Genomic DNA, 17,701 nt, shown 5'->3' with positions numbered 1-17,701 from the left:
AAGTAGCTTATATAGGCCTATCTACCTCCATGAATTGATGAAAGTCATTCTGATTATTATTTATTGTATGATGATTTGATTATTATTTTTTATTATATTGACATTTTGTTTTACCAATGGCTGTCTAAAGCTCAGACAGTCTATATAGGGATATTAGTACCAATATTCTGGACTAACGTGGTTGTAAAGTCTGGGTGAGCAAGGGGAGGGGTTGCAGGGAGGGATAGCTAGGAGCGTCAGCTCGGCAGTCGCAGCATCCATCCACCCCTCCCACTCCTACCCGTCGCATAGAACAGCCCATTTTAATGTTGCCATCATCATAGGACGAGTGCGGTAAGCGAGGAATCGTTTCAGCATGTAGACCCAAATTCTTGCTCACCAATTGGAGCTTATGTTGTATAATCAATTAGACGAAAAAATTACAGCAACGAGAATAATTGGGACCAACGACCAGAATAACAGTAATAATATCAAATAGCTACCTGCGGTCCTTAACCGTTAATTTATGCAAACACGCTAATATCTGCCTTCCATCATATAATTTTATTCCGCATTAGAGGAATTCCACATATACGTCTGCACAATTCCGTGCTATACATTGTTATCTCCTGACCAGAAACAACAGATGGAACATCACGTCAGTACAGTCTACATCCTTCAAACGTTTTTGTCTGTCGGATATGAAGCGAATTTAAAAGTAAAGAACATTGGATTTCCTGTTTTTCGAAACTCTCCTTTGACGTCCTTGGACATGGCCGGGTGAGTATTTTTTTTTTTATCTCAGTTCAATGGTGGTGTATCATTATGGTGGACTAAGGATAATATGGCATCAAAATGCCTCATGATATTGGAGTGACCTGTGAAAATGGCGAATATTTGCACCATTTATTAGACCTAGGCCTATTATTATAGCCTATACCTTTCTCGGTAGAACACTAGTATTGATAGCAGTCATCCAAAATAGTATGGTACAGGTAAGCTATGAGATAAAATGTATTCATGAATCCAATATAGTTAATTGGCTACGTAACCTTTATCAATACGACATGCTATAAAACATTTATTTGTCAGTTATTACAGGCAATTATAATTTATTACCGAGTAGACTAGGTAGGCTACATTAATGTTGTGTGCAACAAGAATAGATTATTATTCATAGTAGGGCAGCATTGCCATCTGGAATATATAAAATCCCGATTTGGCGTATTCTGGGAATAGGGTATAGGTTTACGGGTCACTTCTATGATTTTTATGAGTATGCCGTTATTTTATGTCTGAATGAGTCAAATCCGTGCACAGAGATAAATTAGTCCGCAAATGAGCCAGTCAACACGGTTATAACCTTGTAGTAGGCCAGCTCACAGATTAAATGTAGAACATTCACTCGGGCAAAATTGTATAATTTTCCCACCATAAAGAAACACACTATGTTCCAATCGTATTTTTCCATGAGCTGCAATTCCTCTGAAATCTGTTGCCTCGAAAATATGTTCTCATTCATATTGGGCCCATTATATCCCCATTCACCTCTGGAAAAACAATTATAAAAATTATAAATATAAGGAAAGGTGTTTATTTCCCTACTTTAGTGTGCATTTCTATCGTAAGGGATGGATATCGCTGACATAAGAGAGAATTTGTGCAGACCAAGGTTAACACTGATATCTGAAGGTTACAAGTAAAGGGCATGGTGGATTTTGACAATGTACTAAAACATGCTCCGTCTTGCAAGGGAAATTGAGGATTTTTTAAAGTTATGATATATAAACACATGTTTCCATTCACATTTTGATACCGTGGAAATATAAAAACATCTTAATAAAGCCTACTCCTTCGTGCCACGATGGAGGCAATTTTCGCCTCGCATCACTCGGAGGAGAGTATCCTCTGTATCCCAGATCGCTGAGCATCATGGCTGTGCGCGTCGCCTTGGTAAAAGCCCATTCTAGACATGGATTGGCTATTTCCATACGAGCGTCACGACGCTCGTTTAGGAGACTGTACTGTGATAACAAATATTTTCTGGAAATGTGTTTAACCTTAAAAATGTTGTTGGGATTTTGATGATTCCTGGGCCCATATAGCAAGTATGGGTGGAATAGCATAAAGGGAATGCAATTCACTGTTTGAAGATGAGGAGGAGAGGGGTTATTATGCAAAGGTCATTATACAATACTCAGAATAGTGTAGGTCTGATGCATTACCTAAAGGCTTGTAAAATTCATGAGGAGACAAAATAATCAGATAATTCCATGCACACCTTTAGATTATTTGCAAATGCCTCTAAAACATTGAATAGGTCCTAAAACGTATAAAATCATGATCATGATCGTGATTACAATTTGATGCCAAGATTCAAGGATGTAACTTAGAGTCATAGATAAATAACATTATGAAGATATTGTATATTTGCATGGGTTTTCATCCCAGTGCCTTTCTCCTCCTATTTTTAGTATGAACATTCATTGCGGTTAAATATGTCCTCCTGATCAGAGAGCCAACCCGCTACTAAGCAGTTAGAGGCCATAACATCCTAAATCAATAAACTAAAAATCAATAGACTTTTTATAAATAAATTATATCTGTTTTTTTGTTTCGTTTGATTTGTGTCCCAGTGAGGGAGGGGGTGGGATGGCAGCAACTCCTATTGGCTCATTAATAATTCTCTTTGGTGCAAATTATAGACTACATTTTTATATGATAGAGTGAAATCCTGTCAAGATGCTGAAATCCTTACAATCTGAGAGTTCTTTTCAGACTTAGGTTTATTGTAGCAAATGTTGACAACTCAACATCTAGATAGGGTTTAATGATGTAAGAATATTCCCTACAAAACCCATCTTCTCCATCTTCTCCAGCCTTTAGGTGAATCCTACACAGCACCTGCCAAAGCATCTTTCTCTTCACCTCCAAACGCTTGAGCCCTTCTTTCTGTTTCTCTCCTTACAAATATCTGTTTCTATGGATTGGTATCCCCCTTATCATTTTGTTTGATTCTCTTTTCTCTTCTGGGGTTGTGAGACAGACCAGATTAAAGTCTTTGGTGGAATAAACCCCCAACAAATCACACAACAAAAACATTTCCAAATGTTCTTCCACACATGCCCTGATATGGAGAATCATAGAAGGGGCAAAGGAGGGAGTGGCATGGGGGAACATTAATCTAAAAATCACATAGTCAAGCATTTCCTACCCGGGCCTATCCTGGCCTATCCTGGCCTACCCTGGCCCTTTTCAAAGAAGTCCATCAGAGAATCATTGTTTTTTGAAGAATCAATACACCTCTATTACCACACATTATCATGGGGGACTTAGCCAATAGTTCGGTGGAGTTCAAACCCAAGAAGCGAGGTAGTGGAGGGGGAACAGAGGTCAACCATGCAGGGGACTTTGGGGCCACCCTGGAGGACCTGCGGGACCTTATGGAGCTGAGAGGTGCAGAGGCCATTCAGAAGATCCAGGAGAACTACACGGACACAGAGGGCCTCTGTCAGAGACTGAAGACCTCCCCAGCCGATGGTGAGAGTCTCACTCAGACACACCACTCTCAGTGACATACTTCACTGGAAACATACAATGCACTTTATTAGTCTACCTTACTAATAAAATTCAAACCAATAGGTCAAATCAACTGGATTTTTTATGAACAACCAGTTGATGATATTTTATGCTATAGCGCCACTGCCATCTTGTTTGCATAGATGGTTTCTACCAGATGTCCTCATTTGTACTGTCCTCATCCGCCTGGTTTTCTATCTGTATTTGTGCATTCCCAACTCAGTCTGCCCGAACAGGCTTTCATGTTATGTTGCTAAGCTACAAAAGCATCAGCAATCTGGTGGGTGTGAGGCAGAGAGACAGACACCTCCTCTCATTCATCATGGCCTCCTGCAGCAAACATAAAATAGTCCTGAGGAGAGATGTTCAAACCACTATATGAGCCGTTAATGTTTTCAGCGTATTGCTTTATTTTCACCATTATAGTTTAAAATTATGTAATTTGTCACTTTTTAGATTTTGTTAAATTATACAAGCGCCTATGATTCAACAAACTTCTAATATCGGCACACTTTTATGATGATTACAAAACTATTTTTATAATTCAGTAGAGATAAATGTAGGCTGTTTCAGTTAGAGAGATGAAGGGGAAATTGTTCATGAACCTTTCATTACCATGGCAACTGTGAGAATATTGTCTGAATGAGTAAAATGTGACTTTTCACAGAGAGTCAGATTAATTATTCATTTGCATATCTCATCGCCCTGAAATGTTCCTACTCACGTGTCTTTTTATCACCAGACTGTTTCACACATCATTTCTGAATTCGGTTATAGTGCGACTACATTTTGACTACCCCCCAAATGGGATTGGGTGAAAAAGTGACAGAGAAAGAGAGAGGGAGAGAGAGAGAGAGAGAGATGGCTGGGTTGACAGTAGCAGCAGGTGATGTTTGGCAGAGGAGGACATGAGGTGGGTGTGCCAGAGCACACACCCCACAGAGAAGCAGACACACACTGACTTAGCCATCTGTGCCATTCCCACCCCATCTATCTCATTCTACTAAAAGAGCACCCAGCACCCAGTGTCAACACTCAAACATTTATATGTCTGTTATATGATTCATATGAGTGAGTCTATTGCAATGTATTTACAGAAGTAATTGAAAGATGGTTATGCTGTGTTTTGTCTGCTCTAATGTAGACATTTTGAAAGCATGTTATTTTAATGCTCTGTCATAATGCCTACACAAGGCTGTAAGAAACATGGCCTAAACTGTAACTATCTCAAGTTCTATGACCATGTCCTATATAATGTAATGACTGTTTATGACAACAGTATTTTTATGGTCAGTTTCTAATATGAACCCTATTATGAAGTGTTACAGACTAATTTTCTGAAGCATGATTTGTTGAAACGGATTCCGATTCGTGGCAGAGACCTACAATTTGACAAATGTTTGGTCGTTTGTAGGCATCCTGATAAAACATCCAAATAACGTTTCACTCTACAGTAATCTTCAACAGTTCCTTAACTACCCACTTACCTACTGAATTCACACACGACTCTGATACCCTCAAATAGTGTTTTAAATGAAATCCAGTGAGGTGGATGAAGGGATGCCATGCACCATGTTCAGTAGCAGCATTCCCTGTCCTCTCTAGGCCTATCGGACAACCCGTCAGACCTAGAGAAGCGTGGCCAGGTGTTTGGCCAGAACTTTATCCCTCCAAAGAAGGCCAAGTCGTTCCTGGAGCTGGTCTGGGAGGCCCTACAGGATGTAACTCTCATCATCCTAGAGATAGCTGCCATCATCTCCCTCGCACTGTCCTTCTACCAACCGCCTGGAGAGGAGAGCGAAGGTAGGTGTGACTGACTGTCCAGGTATCAGACTTTGGCCTTCCGCATGCCTTAATAAAGCATTAATTAGCCCTCTGAGCTAAAGCCTAGGCATTAGCTATGGGAGTTAACACAGGTTTTCAGTTCTCTCAGTTAAGGTAACTCATCAGGTGAGCGGAGTCCCCTCTTCCCTCACTTCTCTGCCCTATCTCTCTCACTCTCTCTCTCTCTCTCTCACCTCTTTCTTTCTCTCTCTGCTCTATCTTTCTTCCTATTTCTCTCTCTCTCTGCAGCGTGTGGGAATGTGGCATCCGGTGCAGAGGACGAGGGCGAGGCGGAGGCTGGCTGGATTGAGGGCGCGGCCATCTTGCTGTCTGTCGTCTGCGTAGTGCTGGTGACGGCCTTTAACGACTGGAGCAAGGAGAAGCAGTTCCGGGGGCTGCAGAGCCGCATTGAGCAGGAGCAGCGATTTGCCGTGGTGCGGAATGGCACCGTCATCCAGATCCCTGTGGCTGAAATGGTGGTTGGGGATGTGGCTCAAATCAAATACGGTCAGTCCAGGATCAGGAGAAGTCCCCTGATGTAGTATACCTGGTTGGACTATCTATGTAGCTACCTGTGTATAATGCATTTATAGTTCCTTTGACTGTATCTTACCGAAGGTCTATTAAGAATCAAACATTCATAACAGCTCAACTATAAATGCATAAATAATACATTAAACATATCTGGTTTTGTGTAGATTCCTATTAAGCAGTCATAACGATGTTTGGATCCTTATATTTCCTTATAGATCCTTATAAGTCTCTGGTCCCTTGTCTCCTCCTGCTTCCACTCCCATACAGGTGATCTCCTGCCTGCTGATGGGATACTGATACAGGGCAACGACCTGAAGATCGATGAGAGCTCGCTGACCGGAGAGTCTGACCATGTAAAAAAGTCTGTTGACAAGGACCCCATGTTGCTGTCTGGTGAGTTGTTTGCATATAATACAGTAGTCATGTTACAGTTGGGCGAAAGAGGCCATGCCAGAGGTGTTTGCCTCTGTGCAGTATATTTGTGTGTGTCTCTGATCACAGAGATAGTAGATTATGTAAACCAGCTAGTAAGCTAGCTAGCTAGTTAGCTATGCTGTTGAAACAATCTAACTAGTCTTTGACCCGTGATTGGAGTTTGTTGTGCTGCTGACACCTGCCTCTTAAGCATACTATCAAATTGAAACCTTCCCTTTTACTGGCTGTGATATGACACATGCAACTCAAAACAGAGCCACTACTTACACTACCGTTGGGTGCCAGTAGCTTCTGCCTGCAGGATGAGTGCTGTCAGTGGGCAGAGGAGCGGGGGAGGGCGACTTTGTGTCTCTGTGTGCTGGCTGCAGTGCCGAGAGGGGAAATCTCATTGCCTCTCCCAGTGAGAGAGCGACTCCTCCCTGTTCCCTGGAGCCTGACAGGGCTAATCGGATTGTAGCCCCTGGTCAGCATCCTGAGCACCGGGTCATGAATCCATTAGATCCACAGGGGACCCTCACTCATCCTCTACCCAATAATGATACTCGGAACTGGACTCTGCTACTCACTCCATAGGTCCACCAGGCTAGGTCTATGCAGAGATCTAAATTAATCATGCTGTTGTGATGGTGATGTAGCAGCCTAATCCACATTGGTGATGGTGCAGAAGATCAAATATTGAAAGAATTCAGCTGCAGGTTCAGCAATATGTATGATGTGATTTTATCAATCAATATACACAATTCCCTTGTCTTACCATTGATTGTTTTTTTTTCCCAGTATCTGTCACACTTACCTCTCGAGGTGCTCATACATCACTTGATGTTTAGGCCACCACACATTGGATTAATGCAAACTCTGTAAATGCTGTGGAATTTTTTATTTTATTTATTTTATTTATTTCATCTTTATTTAACCAGGTAGGCCAGTTGAGAACAAGTTCTCATTTACAATTGCAACCTGGCCAAGATAAAGCAAAGAAGTGCAACAAAAACAACAACACAGAGTTACACATGGGATAAACAAACGTACAGTCAATAACGCAATAGAAAAATCTATATACAGTGTGTGCAAATAAAGTAAGGAAGTAAGGCAATAAATAGGCTAAGAGTGGCGAAGTAATTACAGTTTAGCAATTTACACTGGAGTGATATATGTGCAGATGATGATGTGCAAGTAGAAATACTGGTGTGCAAAAGAGCAGAAAAATAAAAATACATTTGGGGATGAGCTAGGTAGTTGGTTGGATGGGCTATTTACAGATGGTCTGTGTACAGCTGCAGTGATCGGTATGCTGCTCTAACAGCTGGCACTTAAAGTTAGTGAGGGAGATATAAGTCTCCAACTACAGTGATTTTTGCAATTCTTTCCAGTCATTGGCAGCAGAGAACTGGAAGGAAAGGCGGACAACTTAGGTCGTGGCTTTGGGGAGGACCAGTGAAATATACCTACTGGAGCGTATGCTACGGGTGGGTGTTGTTATGGTGACCAGTGAGCTGAGATAAGGAGCGGGGGAGGGCTATACAGTGCCTTGCGAAAGTATTCGGCCCCCTTGAACTTTGCGTCCTTTTGCCACATTTCAGGCTTCAAACATAAAAATATAAAACTGTATTTTTTTGTGAAGAATCAACAACAAGTGGGACACAATCATGAAGTGGAACGACATTTATTGGATATTTCAAACTTTTTTAACAAATCAAAAACTGAAAAATTGGGCGTGCAAAATTATTCAGCCCCCTTAAGTTAATACTTTGTAGCGCCACCTTTTGCTGCGATGACAGCTGTAAGTCGCTTGGGGTATGTCTCTATCAGTTTTGCACATCGAGAGACTGAATTTTTTCCCATTCCTCCTTGTAAAACAGCTCGAGCTCAGTGAGGTTAGATGGAGAGCATTTGTGAACAGCTGTTTTCAGTTCTTTCCACAGATTCTCGATTGGATTCAGGTCTGGACTTTGACTTGGCCATTCTAACACCTGGATATGTTTATTTTTGAACCATTCCATTGTAGATTTTGCTTTATGTTTTGGATCATTGTCTTGTTGGAAGACAAATCTTCGTCCCAGTCTCAGGTCTTTTGCAGACTCCATCAGGTTTTCTTCCAGAATGGTCCTGTATTTGGCTCCATCCATCTTCCCATCATTTTTAACCATCTTCCCTGTCCATGCTGAAGAAAAGCAGGCCCAAACCATGATGCTGCCACCACCATGTTTGACAGTGGGAATGGTGTGTTCAGGGTGATGAGCTGTGTTGCTTTTACGCCAAACATAACGTTTTGCATTGTTGCCAAAAAGTTCAATTTTGGTTTCATCTGACCAGAGCACCTTCTTCCACATGTTTGGTGTGTCTCCCAGGTGGCTTGTGGCAAACTTTAAACAACACTTTTTATGGATATCTTTAAGAAATGGCTTTCTTCTTGCCACTCTTCCATAAAGGCCAGATTTGTGCAATATACGACTGATTGTTGTCCTATGGACAGAGTCTCCCACCTCAGCTGTAGATCTCTGCAGTTCATCCAGAGTGATCATGGGCCTGTTGGCTGCATCTCTGATCAGTCTTCTCCTTGTATGAGCTGAAAGTTTAGAGGGACGGCCAGGTCTTGGTAGATTTGCAGTGGTCTGATACTCCTTCCATTTCAATATTATCGCTTGCACAGTGCTCCTTGGGATGTTTAAAGCTTGGGAAATCTTTTTGTATCCAAATCCGGCTTTAAACTTCTTCACAACAGTATCTCGGACCTGCCTGGTGTGTTCCTTGTTCTTCATGATGCTCTCTGCGCTTTTAACGGACCTCTGAGACTATCACAGTGCAGGTGCATTTATACGGAGACTTGATTACACACAGGTGGATTGTATTTATCATCATTAGTCATTTAGGTCAACATTGGATCATTCAGAGATCCTCACTGAACTTCTGGAGAGAGTTTGCTGCACTGAAAGTAAAGGGGCTGAATAATTTTGCACGCCCAATGTTTCAGTTTTTGATTTGTTAAAAAAGTTTGAAATATCCAATAAATGTCGTTCCACTTCATGATTGTGTCCCACTTGTTGTTGATTCTTCACAAAAAATACAGTTTTATATTTTTATGTTTGAAGCCTGAAATGTGGCAAATGGTCGCAAAGTTCAAGGGGGCCGAATACTTTCGCAAGGCACTGTACCTAGCAAAGACTTATAGATGACTTATAGATGACCTGGAGCCAGTGGGTTTGGCGACAAATATGTAGCGAGGACCAGCCAACGAGAGCATACAAGCCGCAGTGGTGGGTAATATATGGGGCTTTGATGACGAAACGGATGGTACTGTGATAGACGGCATCCAATTTACTGAATAGATTGTTGGAGGATAATTTGTAAATGACATCGCCAAAGTCAAGGATCGGTAGGATAGTCAGTTTTACGAGGGTATGTTTGGCAGCATGAGTGAAGGAGGCTTTGTTGTGAAATAGGAAGCTGATTCTAGATTTAACTTTGGATTGGAGATGCTTAATGTGAGTCTGGAAGGAGAGTTTACAGTCTAGCCAGACACCTAGGTATTTATAGTTGTCCACATATTCTAAGTCAGAACCGTCCAGAGTAGTGGTGCAAGTTGGGCGGGCGGGTGCGGACAGCGATCGGTTGAAGAGCAGGCATTTAGTTTTACTAGCATTTAAGAGCAGTCGGAGGCCATGGAAGGAGTGTTTTATGGCGTTGAAGCTCGTCTGGAGGTTTGTTAACACAGTGTCCAAAGAAGGGCCAGAGGTATACAGAATGGTGTCGTCTGTGTATAGGTGGATCAAAAAATCACCAGCAGCAAGAGCGACATCATTGATGTATACAGAGAAAGAGTCGGACCGAGAATTGAACCCTGTGGCACCCCCATAGAGACTGCCAGAGGTCCGGACAACAGGCCCTCCAATTTGACACACTGAACTCTATCTGAGAAGTAGTTAGTGAACCAGGCGAGGCAGTCATTAGGGAAACCAAGGCTGCTGAGTCTGCCGATAAGAATGTATCAGTTCCAGTTAAAATACATTCACTTTACTTGTTATAACCATTTTCATGCTGTGGTTTAGTGCACAAGTTCATAACAGTCCCAAGCCATTACATATGAAAGCAATCATCAACATCAAACATATTTAGCAGTATTCTGAGCTATTCCACTCCCTGGTATTAGGCAGTGTGAACACTGTTATTGAACAACTCCTGTTCTCTTGTGATAAAGTATTTTAATTAATGGGAACATAATGGAGCTCTGCTGTACAAAAGTAATTAGATCACCGGTCAGTAGGCGAAACAGAGGAAAGTGACCTTACTCAGTGATTAAAAACACAAACTTGCAGTAGCTCCAGAGTGTAATTGGTGAGTGTAATTCTGCGTTGCCTCTGGATTCCAACCTGCCTTCCCAACTGCACACCACACTCAAGCCACCCATGCAAAACTCTAGAACAAGAGTTGAGCTTGTCACTCCAGGAATGAGAATTGGCTTTTAGGTCTCAGCGAAGATGACGTCACTGTGTAATGTGAACTTAGCAGTCAACTATGTCTACATCATAGAAATAAACACAGATTTTTCCACAATAACCTTCTTTGAACAGCATATCGATTGCAAACAATATTAATGGAAATTCTCCCTTCTGTTTGAGGTGCGACATGATTAATACAGTGCATTCGGAAGTATTCAGACCTCTTCACTTTTTACACATTTTGTTATGTTACAGCCTTATTCTAAAATGTATTAAATCATTTTTTCCCCTCATCAATCTAAGCACAATACCCCATAATGACAAAGCAAATTTATTCAAAATAAAAACAGAAGTACCTTATTTAAATAAGTATTCAGACCCTTTGCTATGAGTCTCGAAATTGAGCTCAGTTGCATCCTGTTTCCATTGATCATCCTTGAGATGTTTCTACAACTTGATTTGAGTCCACCTGTGGTAAATTCAATTTATTGAACATGAGGTCTCACAGTTGATAGTGCATGTCAGAGCAAAAACCAAGCCACGAGGTCAAAGGAATTGTCCGTAGAGCTCCTAGACAGGATTGTAATAAAGGCACAGATCTGGGGAAGGGTACAAACAATTTCTGCAGCATTGAAAGTCCCCAAGAACACAGTGACCTCCTTCATTCTTAAATGGAAGAAGTTTGGATCCATCAAGACTCTTCCTAGAGCTGTCCGCCCGGCCAAACTAAGCAACGGAAGACGGAAGCCACTCTTCAATAAAAGGCACATGCCAGCCCACTTGGAGTTTGCCAATAGGCACCTAAATACTCTCAGACCATGAGAAACAAGATTCTCTGTTCTGATGAAACCAAGATTGAACACTTTGGCCTGAATGCCAAGCGTCACATCTGGAGGAAACCAGGCACCATCCCTACGGTGAAGCATGGTGGTGGAAGCATCAAGCTGTGTGTGTGTGGGGGGGGGGTTCAGTGGCAGGGACTGCAAGACTAGTCAGGATCAAGGGAAAGATGAACGGGGCAGAGTACAGAGATCCTTGATGAAAACCTGCTCCAGAGCACTCAGGACCTCTGACTGGGGTGAAGGTTCACCATCCAACAGGACAACGGCCCTAGGCACATAGCCAAGACAACGCAGGAGTGACTTCAGACAAGTCTCTGAATGTCCTTGAGTGGCCCAGCCAGAGCCCAGACTTGAACCCGATCAAACATCTCTGGAGAGACCTGAAAGTAGCTGTGCAGCGATGCTCCCCATCCAACCTGACAGACCTTGAGAGGATCTGCAGAGAAGAATGGGAGAAACTCCCCAAATACAGGTGTGCCAAGCTTGTAGCGTCATACCGAAGAAGACTCAAGGCTGTAATCGCTGGCAAAGGTCCTTCAAAAAAGTACTGAGTAAAGGTTCTGAATGCTTATGTAAATGTGATGTTTCAGGGGGGTTAGGGTTTCAAAAATTGGCACAAATTTCTAAAAACCTATTTTTGCTTTCTCATTATGGGGTGTGTAGATTGCTGAGGGAAAAACAAACAAATAATTTAATCAATTTTATAATAAGGCTGCAACGTAAAAAAAATGTGGGAAAAGTGAAGGGTTATTCCCATGTCTATTTAGGAATTTCATCTTTGTATCCCTTTAGGAACTCATGTGATGGAAGGCTCAGGAAAGATGCTAGTTACTGCTGTGGGAATCAACTCTCAAACTGGAATCATCTTCACTCTACTGGGGGCTGGAGAGGGGGAGGGGGAGGATGAGAAGAAAGACAAGAAAGGTAAGATAATAAGACAGGCTGAAAGTGTAATGTCATTAAGACGTTCGGTATAATTTTTGTGAGTATGAAGCAAATATAGTATATTTGAAACACAATACATATACCAGGGATGCTTAAAATGGATATGAAGAGTTTCGTTCCAAAACGCTATATATCCATTTTCAGAAATGTTAGTAAATGAGCTTTTTTGAAGAACTTATTGAAAGTGATTGGTGTGTTTTTTTCCCCATATCTAATCATGGCATGTTCAATGACAGACAGGTATTTGTTAAAAATCGATCAATTGATGGTTTTATTTCAGAGAGACAATCACATTTTGTTGCAAAATTAGATATATCCTCCTCCCTCTCAGAGACAAAAGTAGCAGTGCAAGGTTTTACACAGTCAAATGTGACAATAATTACAACTGTACAAATGATACATTTGTGACATACATTTTTTGTTATATCTTTTAAACTGTATCAATACAGTAATATGAGATCTGTGTTCTTGTCACATTTGTGTTGAGATCTGTAATTGTAATTTGAGATCTGTGTTCTTGTGCGCTATATAGGGAATAGGGTGCCATTTGGGACGAGGCCTAACTCTAACCAAAGACTATAGCCTCAGGCTAGATTTATGAGGAGTTGAATTTATATGTTAATTATACAGGATATGAACAATCCATTCCAGCTAAACAATGGATATACAGTTGAAGTTGGAAGTTTAAATACACCTTAGCCAAATACATTTAAACTCAGTTTTTTTTTTTTTTACAATTCCTGACATTTAATCCTAGTAATAATTCCCTGTCTTAGGTCAGTTAGGATCACCACTTTATTTTAAGAATGTGAAATGTCAGAATAATAGTAGAGAGAATTATTTATTTCAGCTCTTATTTCTTTCATCACATTCCCAGTGGGTCAGAAGTTTACATACACTCAATTAGTATTTGGTAGCATTGCCTTTCAATTGCTTAACTTGGGTCAAACGTTTCGGGTAGCCTTCCACAAGCTTCCCACAATAAGTTAGGCAAATTTTGGCCCATTCCTCCTGACAGAGCTGGTGTAACTGAGTCAGGTTTGCAGGCCTCCTTGCTCGCACACGCTTTTTCAGTTCTGCCCACAAAATTTCTAAAGGATTGATGTCAGGGCTTTGTGATGGCCACTCCAATACCTTGACTTTGTTGGCTTTAAGCCATTTTGCCACAACTTTGGAAGTATGATTGAGGTCATTGTCCATTTGGAAGACCCATTTCCGACCAAGCTTTAACTTCCTGACTGTCTTGAGATGTTTCTTCAATATAGCCACATAATTTTCCTGTCTCATGATGCCATCTATTTTGTGAAGTGCACCAGTCCCTCCTGCAGCAAAGCACCCGCGCAACATGATGCTGCCACCCCCGTGCTTCACGGTTGGGATGGTGTTCTTCGGCCTGCAAGCCTCCCCCTTTTTCCTCCAAACATAACGATTGTCATTATGGCCAAACAGTTTTTTTTCATCGGACCAGAGGACATTTCTGCAAAAAGTATAATCTTTATCCCCATGTGCAGTTGCAAACTGTAGTCTGGCTTTTTTATGGCGGTTTTGCTTTATGGCGGTGCTTCTACACCTGCATTGCTTGCTGTTTGGGGTTTTAGGCTGGGTTTCTGTACAGCACTTTGAGATATCAGCTGATGTACGAAGGGCTATATAAATAAATTTGATTTGATTTGATTTGATTTTGGAGCAGTGGCTTCTTCCTTGCTGAGCGGCCTTTCTGGTAATGTCGATATAGGACTCGTTTTTACTGTGGATATAGATACTTTTGTACCTGTTTCCTCCAGCATCTTCACTAGTTCCTTTGCTGTTGTTCTGGGATTGATTTTCACTTTTTGCACAAAAGTACGTTCATCTCTAGGAGACAGAACACGTCTCCTTCTCGAGCGGTATGACGGCTGCGTGGTCCCATGGTGTTTATACTTGCATACTATTGTTTGTACAGATGAACGTGGTACCTTCAGGCGTTTGGAAATTGCTCCCAAGGATGAAAGAGACTTGTGGAGGTCCACCATTTTTTGTAGAAAGTAGATGTCCTAACCGACTTGCCAAAACTATAGTTTGTTAACAAGAACTTTGTGGAGTGGTTGAAAAACAAGTTTTAATGACTCCAACCTAAGTGTATGTAAACCTCCAACTTCAACTGTATATCGTTTCGCAACAAAACTCATTTTAATACACATCTAAAATATATTAACCAAAATATGAGACCAGTGATATTTTACACACCCATAAGCATTCACTTCTGATGAAAAAACACACATGTAAAAAATGTGTGCATATAACGTTTTGGAAATGAACTTTTCATATGGATGTATTTACATATGATTGACTCACAATGTCTGTTTCTTATACTGTATATACACAGACATATGTATATAAGTATCATGCATTGGCAGTTTCAATAGGTGTATTGAAGAGATGCTCCATTAAGCTGTGTCATTCAAGGCCTGATGTTCCTTCTGCTTATGAGAAAGAGAGAGCAGAGCATCTCTGAACTGTACAGTGTGCATTTACAGTACATGGGCAGAGACTTTTCTCCTCCCTGTCTCCCTCTCCTTGATATGAAGAGTGGTAGCTAGCTGCTTAATAATTATATCTAAAAGCATAGGAGTCTGCAAAGCAATCAATACTTGAATGGAAAGAGGGAGAGCAAGATGGGGATGGGGTTACACAGAGGGGGGAGCCTCTGGTTAGGACGAAGCTTCACAATGAAGACCACAGATGATGCAATGGTTTACTTATTTGCTGCTCCAGAGGTCTCATACATTCATTTTTTTTCATTCCTTGTTTGTTGTTTCTGTTGCTCATCCTTTTTACTGTTTTGATTGTTTTTGTCTCTTAATTTGATAAAATCTCTTATTGTCCCTGTCCCTATCTCAAATCCCAAACCACTATCTCATCAGAGGGCAATAATACCCCTGCAGTCGAAGCAAAACAGATCAGCATCACGAATGGTAGGTGTTTCCCCTACTAGACTAGTTAGATTGGTGAAGGGGTTTGCTAGAGATATTCCATGGGACTCCCATGGGAAATTGTGGACCCCTATAATGTAATTGAAAAAAATAAATAACAAACTGTAAAATACTTTGAAAAGTTTAACATGTTTAAATAAGTCGTTGCGATTTCTTCACACGTTTCTGTCACTTTCATTTTGTCTATTCATTTTCCCATTCGATTTTTACTCCTTTAGGGGGGTTAAAAGGGGAGCAATGTTTGCCTCCCATGCAGCAATATGTCTGTCACATTCAGATGTATCAGTCTAGATATTTCTCTCTCTCTCGCCTAATCTCAGGCAAGCAAGACGGGACACTGGAAAACAATCAGAACAAAGGTAAGAAACAGGGGGATTCCAAAGCAGAGGAATCATCCATAATTTCAAGTAGGCTACTTTATGTAAATCCTTTGGGGAACTATGCAAACAACAGAAGGCATGAGGTAATAATTTATACAAAATAGTTTAAAACATTTTACTTCTCAAATAAGATGGAAGCAATATCTTGATTTATGTTGAAAACATATTACCTGTACGTTTGATAATAATGGGTTGTATGTTTACAGCCCTTTTCATTAGGTATCATAAGTGCTTTACATCCTGTTACAGTTGCATACTGTAGCTGTAGAACCCACCTGGGGGAAGCATGGCAGCCATTTTGTGCCGATAACGCCCACTAGACCTCTTGGCTTTTCTCTAACCGTCCTAACCACTCCCTAACTTTGTGACAACCCCCAACCTTAGCCAAGAAACAGGATGAGGCTGTTGCCATGGAGATGCAGCCCCTGAAGAGCGCTGAAGGTGGGGAGGTGGAAGCGGAGAAGAAAAAGGGCAACGTGCCTAAAAAAGAGAAGTCTGTGCTCCAGGGCAAACTCACTAAACTGGCCGTGCAGATCGGGAAGGCAGGTGAGGGCTGATTCTAAACGTTCAGCATTCATAATCTATTTTTTGCTGGCCTGCTTGTTCACTCTGACTTGACCTGTGTATGCACAAGGTTGGCTAGCAGTGCATACTCTACTACCGACAAACTCTTCACATTGTTCTTTGATCTAAGTAGCCATGTCTGTGTGTCTGTCTGTCCTCTTCCTCAGGCCTGGTCATGTCAGCCATCACAGTGATCATCCTGGTGATGTACTTTGTGATTGAGACCTTTGTGGTGCAGGGCCGGGAGTGGCTCACTGAGTGTACCCCCGTCTATGTGCAGTACTTTGTCAAGTTCTTCATCATCGGCGTCACAGTGCTGGTGGTGGCTGTGCCTGAGGGGCTGCCACTGGCTGTTACTATATCACTGGCCTACTCTGTCAAGGTAAGGGTAATAAACTGTGTGTGTGTAATGTGTGTTGTGTGTGTGTGTGTGTGTGTGTGTGTGTGTGTGTGTGTGTGTGTGTGTGTGTGTGTGTGTGTGTGTGTGTGTGTGTGTGTGTGTGTGTGTGTGTGTGTGTGTGTGTGCGTGCGCAAGTGCTTGTCTGCGTGCGCGCTGCTGTAGACATTATGTGACAATCATGTTAAATCGTGTTTTTGCTCGAATATCCCCATATGGCAAAATCAAGGCACGATTACACTATACTATATATTGTACATGCAGCTGAATTGTATTGTAGTTTCTCAGGTGGAGGCCTAACAGTAAGATCCATCTCCATCTGTTTCCTCCTCCTTCCCTGTAGAAAATGATGAAGGACAATAACTTGGTGCGCCACCTGGATGCCTGTGAGACCATGGGCAATGCCACGGCCATCTGCTCCGACAAGACAGGCACCCTCACTACCAACCGAATGACCGTGGTGCAGGCCTACGCGGGCGACCAGCACTTCCACAAGGTCCCACACCCTGACCAGATGAATCCTAAAGTGCTGGACACACTCGTCAATGCCATAGCTGTCAACAGCGCCTACACCTCCAAGATTATGGTGAGAGGGTGGATTAGGAAAGATCGATAGATACTTGCACATTGTTGAATGCTCCCACATTTTAATGTCTGTAATGCGGAATGGTAAAGGGACACAACTTTATATTTTCTGGTTATTTTCTGGTTAACTTGCAAAGACATTTACATCTTTATTGGCCATTTGGATGGAAAAGTATTTTGTTCATGTTAACCCAACATATATAAACCATTCATAGAATTCAGAATTTAC

General features: G+C 41.7%; 1 protein-coding gene across 7 annotated transcripts in view; it reads left to right on the top strand.

Moving 5' to 3' along the window:
• Positions 1-288: 288 nt before the first annotated feature.
• LOC112222041 (plasma membrane calcium-transporting ATPase 3) overlaps positions 289-17,701 on the top strand; it is a 39,511-nt gene continuing 22,098 nt past the window's right edge. For 3 of the 7 annotated variants that reach the window (XM_024384594.2, XM_024384591.2, XM_024384596.2), the window contains exons 1-11: positions 289-759; positions 2,859-3,519; positions 5,164-5,361; positions 5,632-5,889; positions 6,184-6,309; positions 12,422-12,553; positions 15,478-15,528; positions 15,867-15,905; positions 16,311-16,472; positions 16,658-16,872; positions 17,231-17,473. In XM_024384594.2, coding sequence (XP_024240362.1) covers positions 3,303-3,519; positions 5,164-5,361; positions 5,632-5,889; positions 6,184-6,309; positions 12,422-12,553; positions 15,478-15,528; positions 15,867-15,905; positions 16,311-16,472; positions 16,658-16,872; positions 17,231-17,473 — 1,641 coding nt within the window. In that variant the 5' untranslated portion in view covers positions 289-759; positions 2,859-3,302. The remainder of the gene's footprint in view (positions 760-2,858; positions 3,520-5,163; positions 5,362-5,631; positions 5,890-6,183; positions 6,310-12,421; positions 12,554-15,477; positions 15,529-15,866; positions 15,906-16,310; positions 16,473-16,657; positions 16,873-17,230; positions 17,474-17,701) is intronic. The other 4 variants (XM_024384595.2, XM_024384593.2, XM_024384598.2 and 1 more) reach the window with 2 other exon arrangements.

The sequence above is a fragment of the Oncorhynchus tshawytscha genome, linkage group LG22, assembly GCF_018296145.1.
Source record: "Oncorhynchus tshawytscha isolate Ot180627B linkage group LG22, Otsh_v2.0, whole genome shotgun sequence".
Taxonomy (NCBI): Eukaryota; Metazoa; Chordata; class Actinopteri; order Salmoniformes; family Salmonidae; genus Oncorhynchus; species Oncorhynchus tshawytscha.
This window is presented reverse-complemented; position numbering and strand designations above follow the sequence as displayed.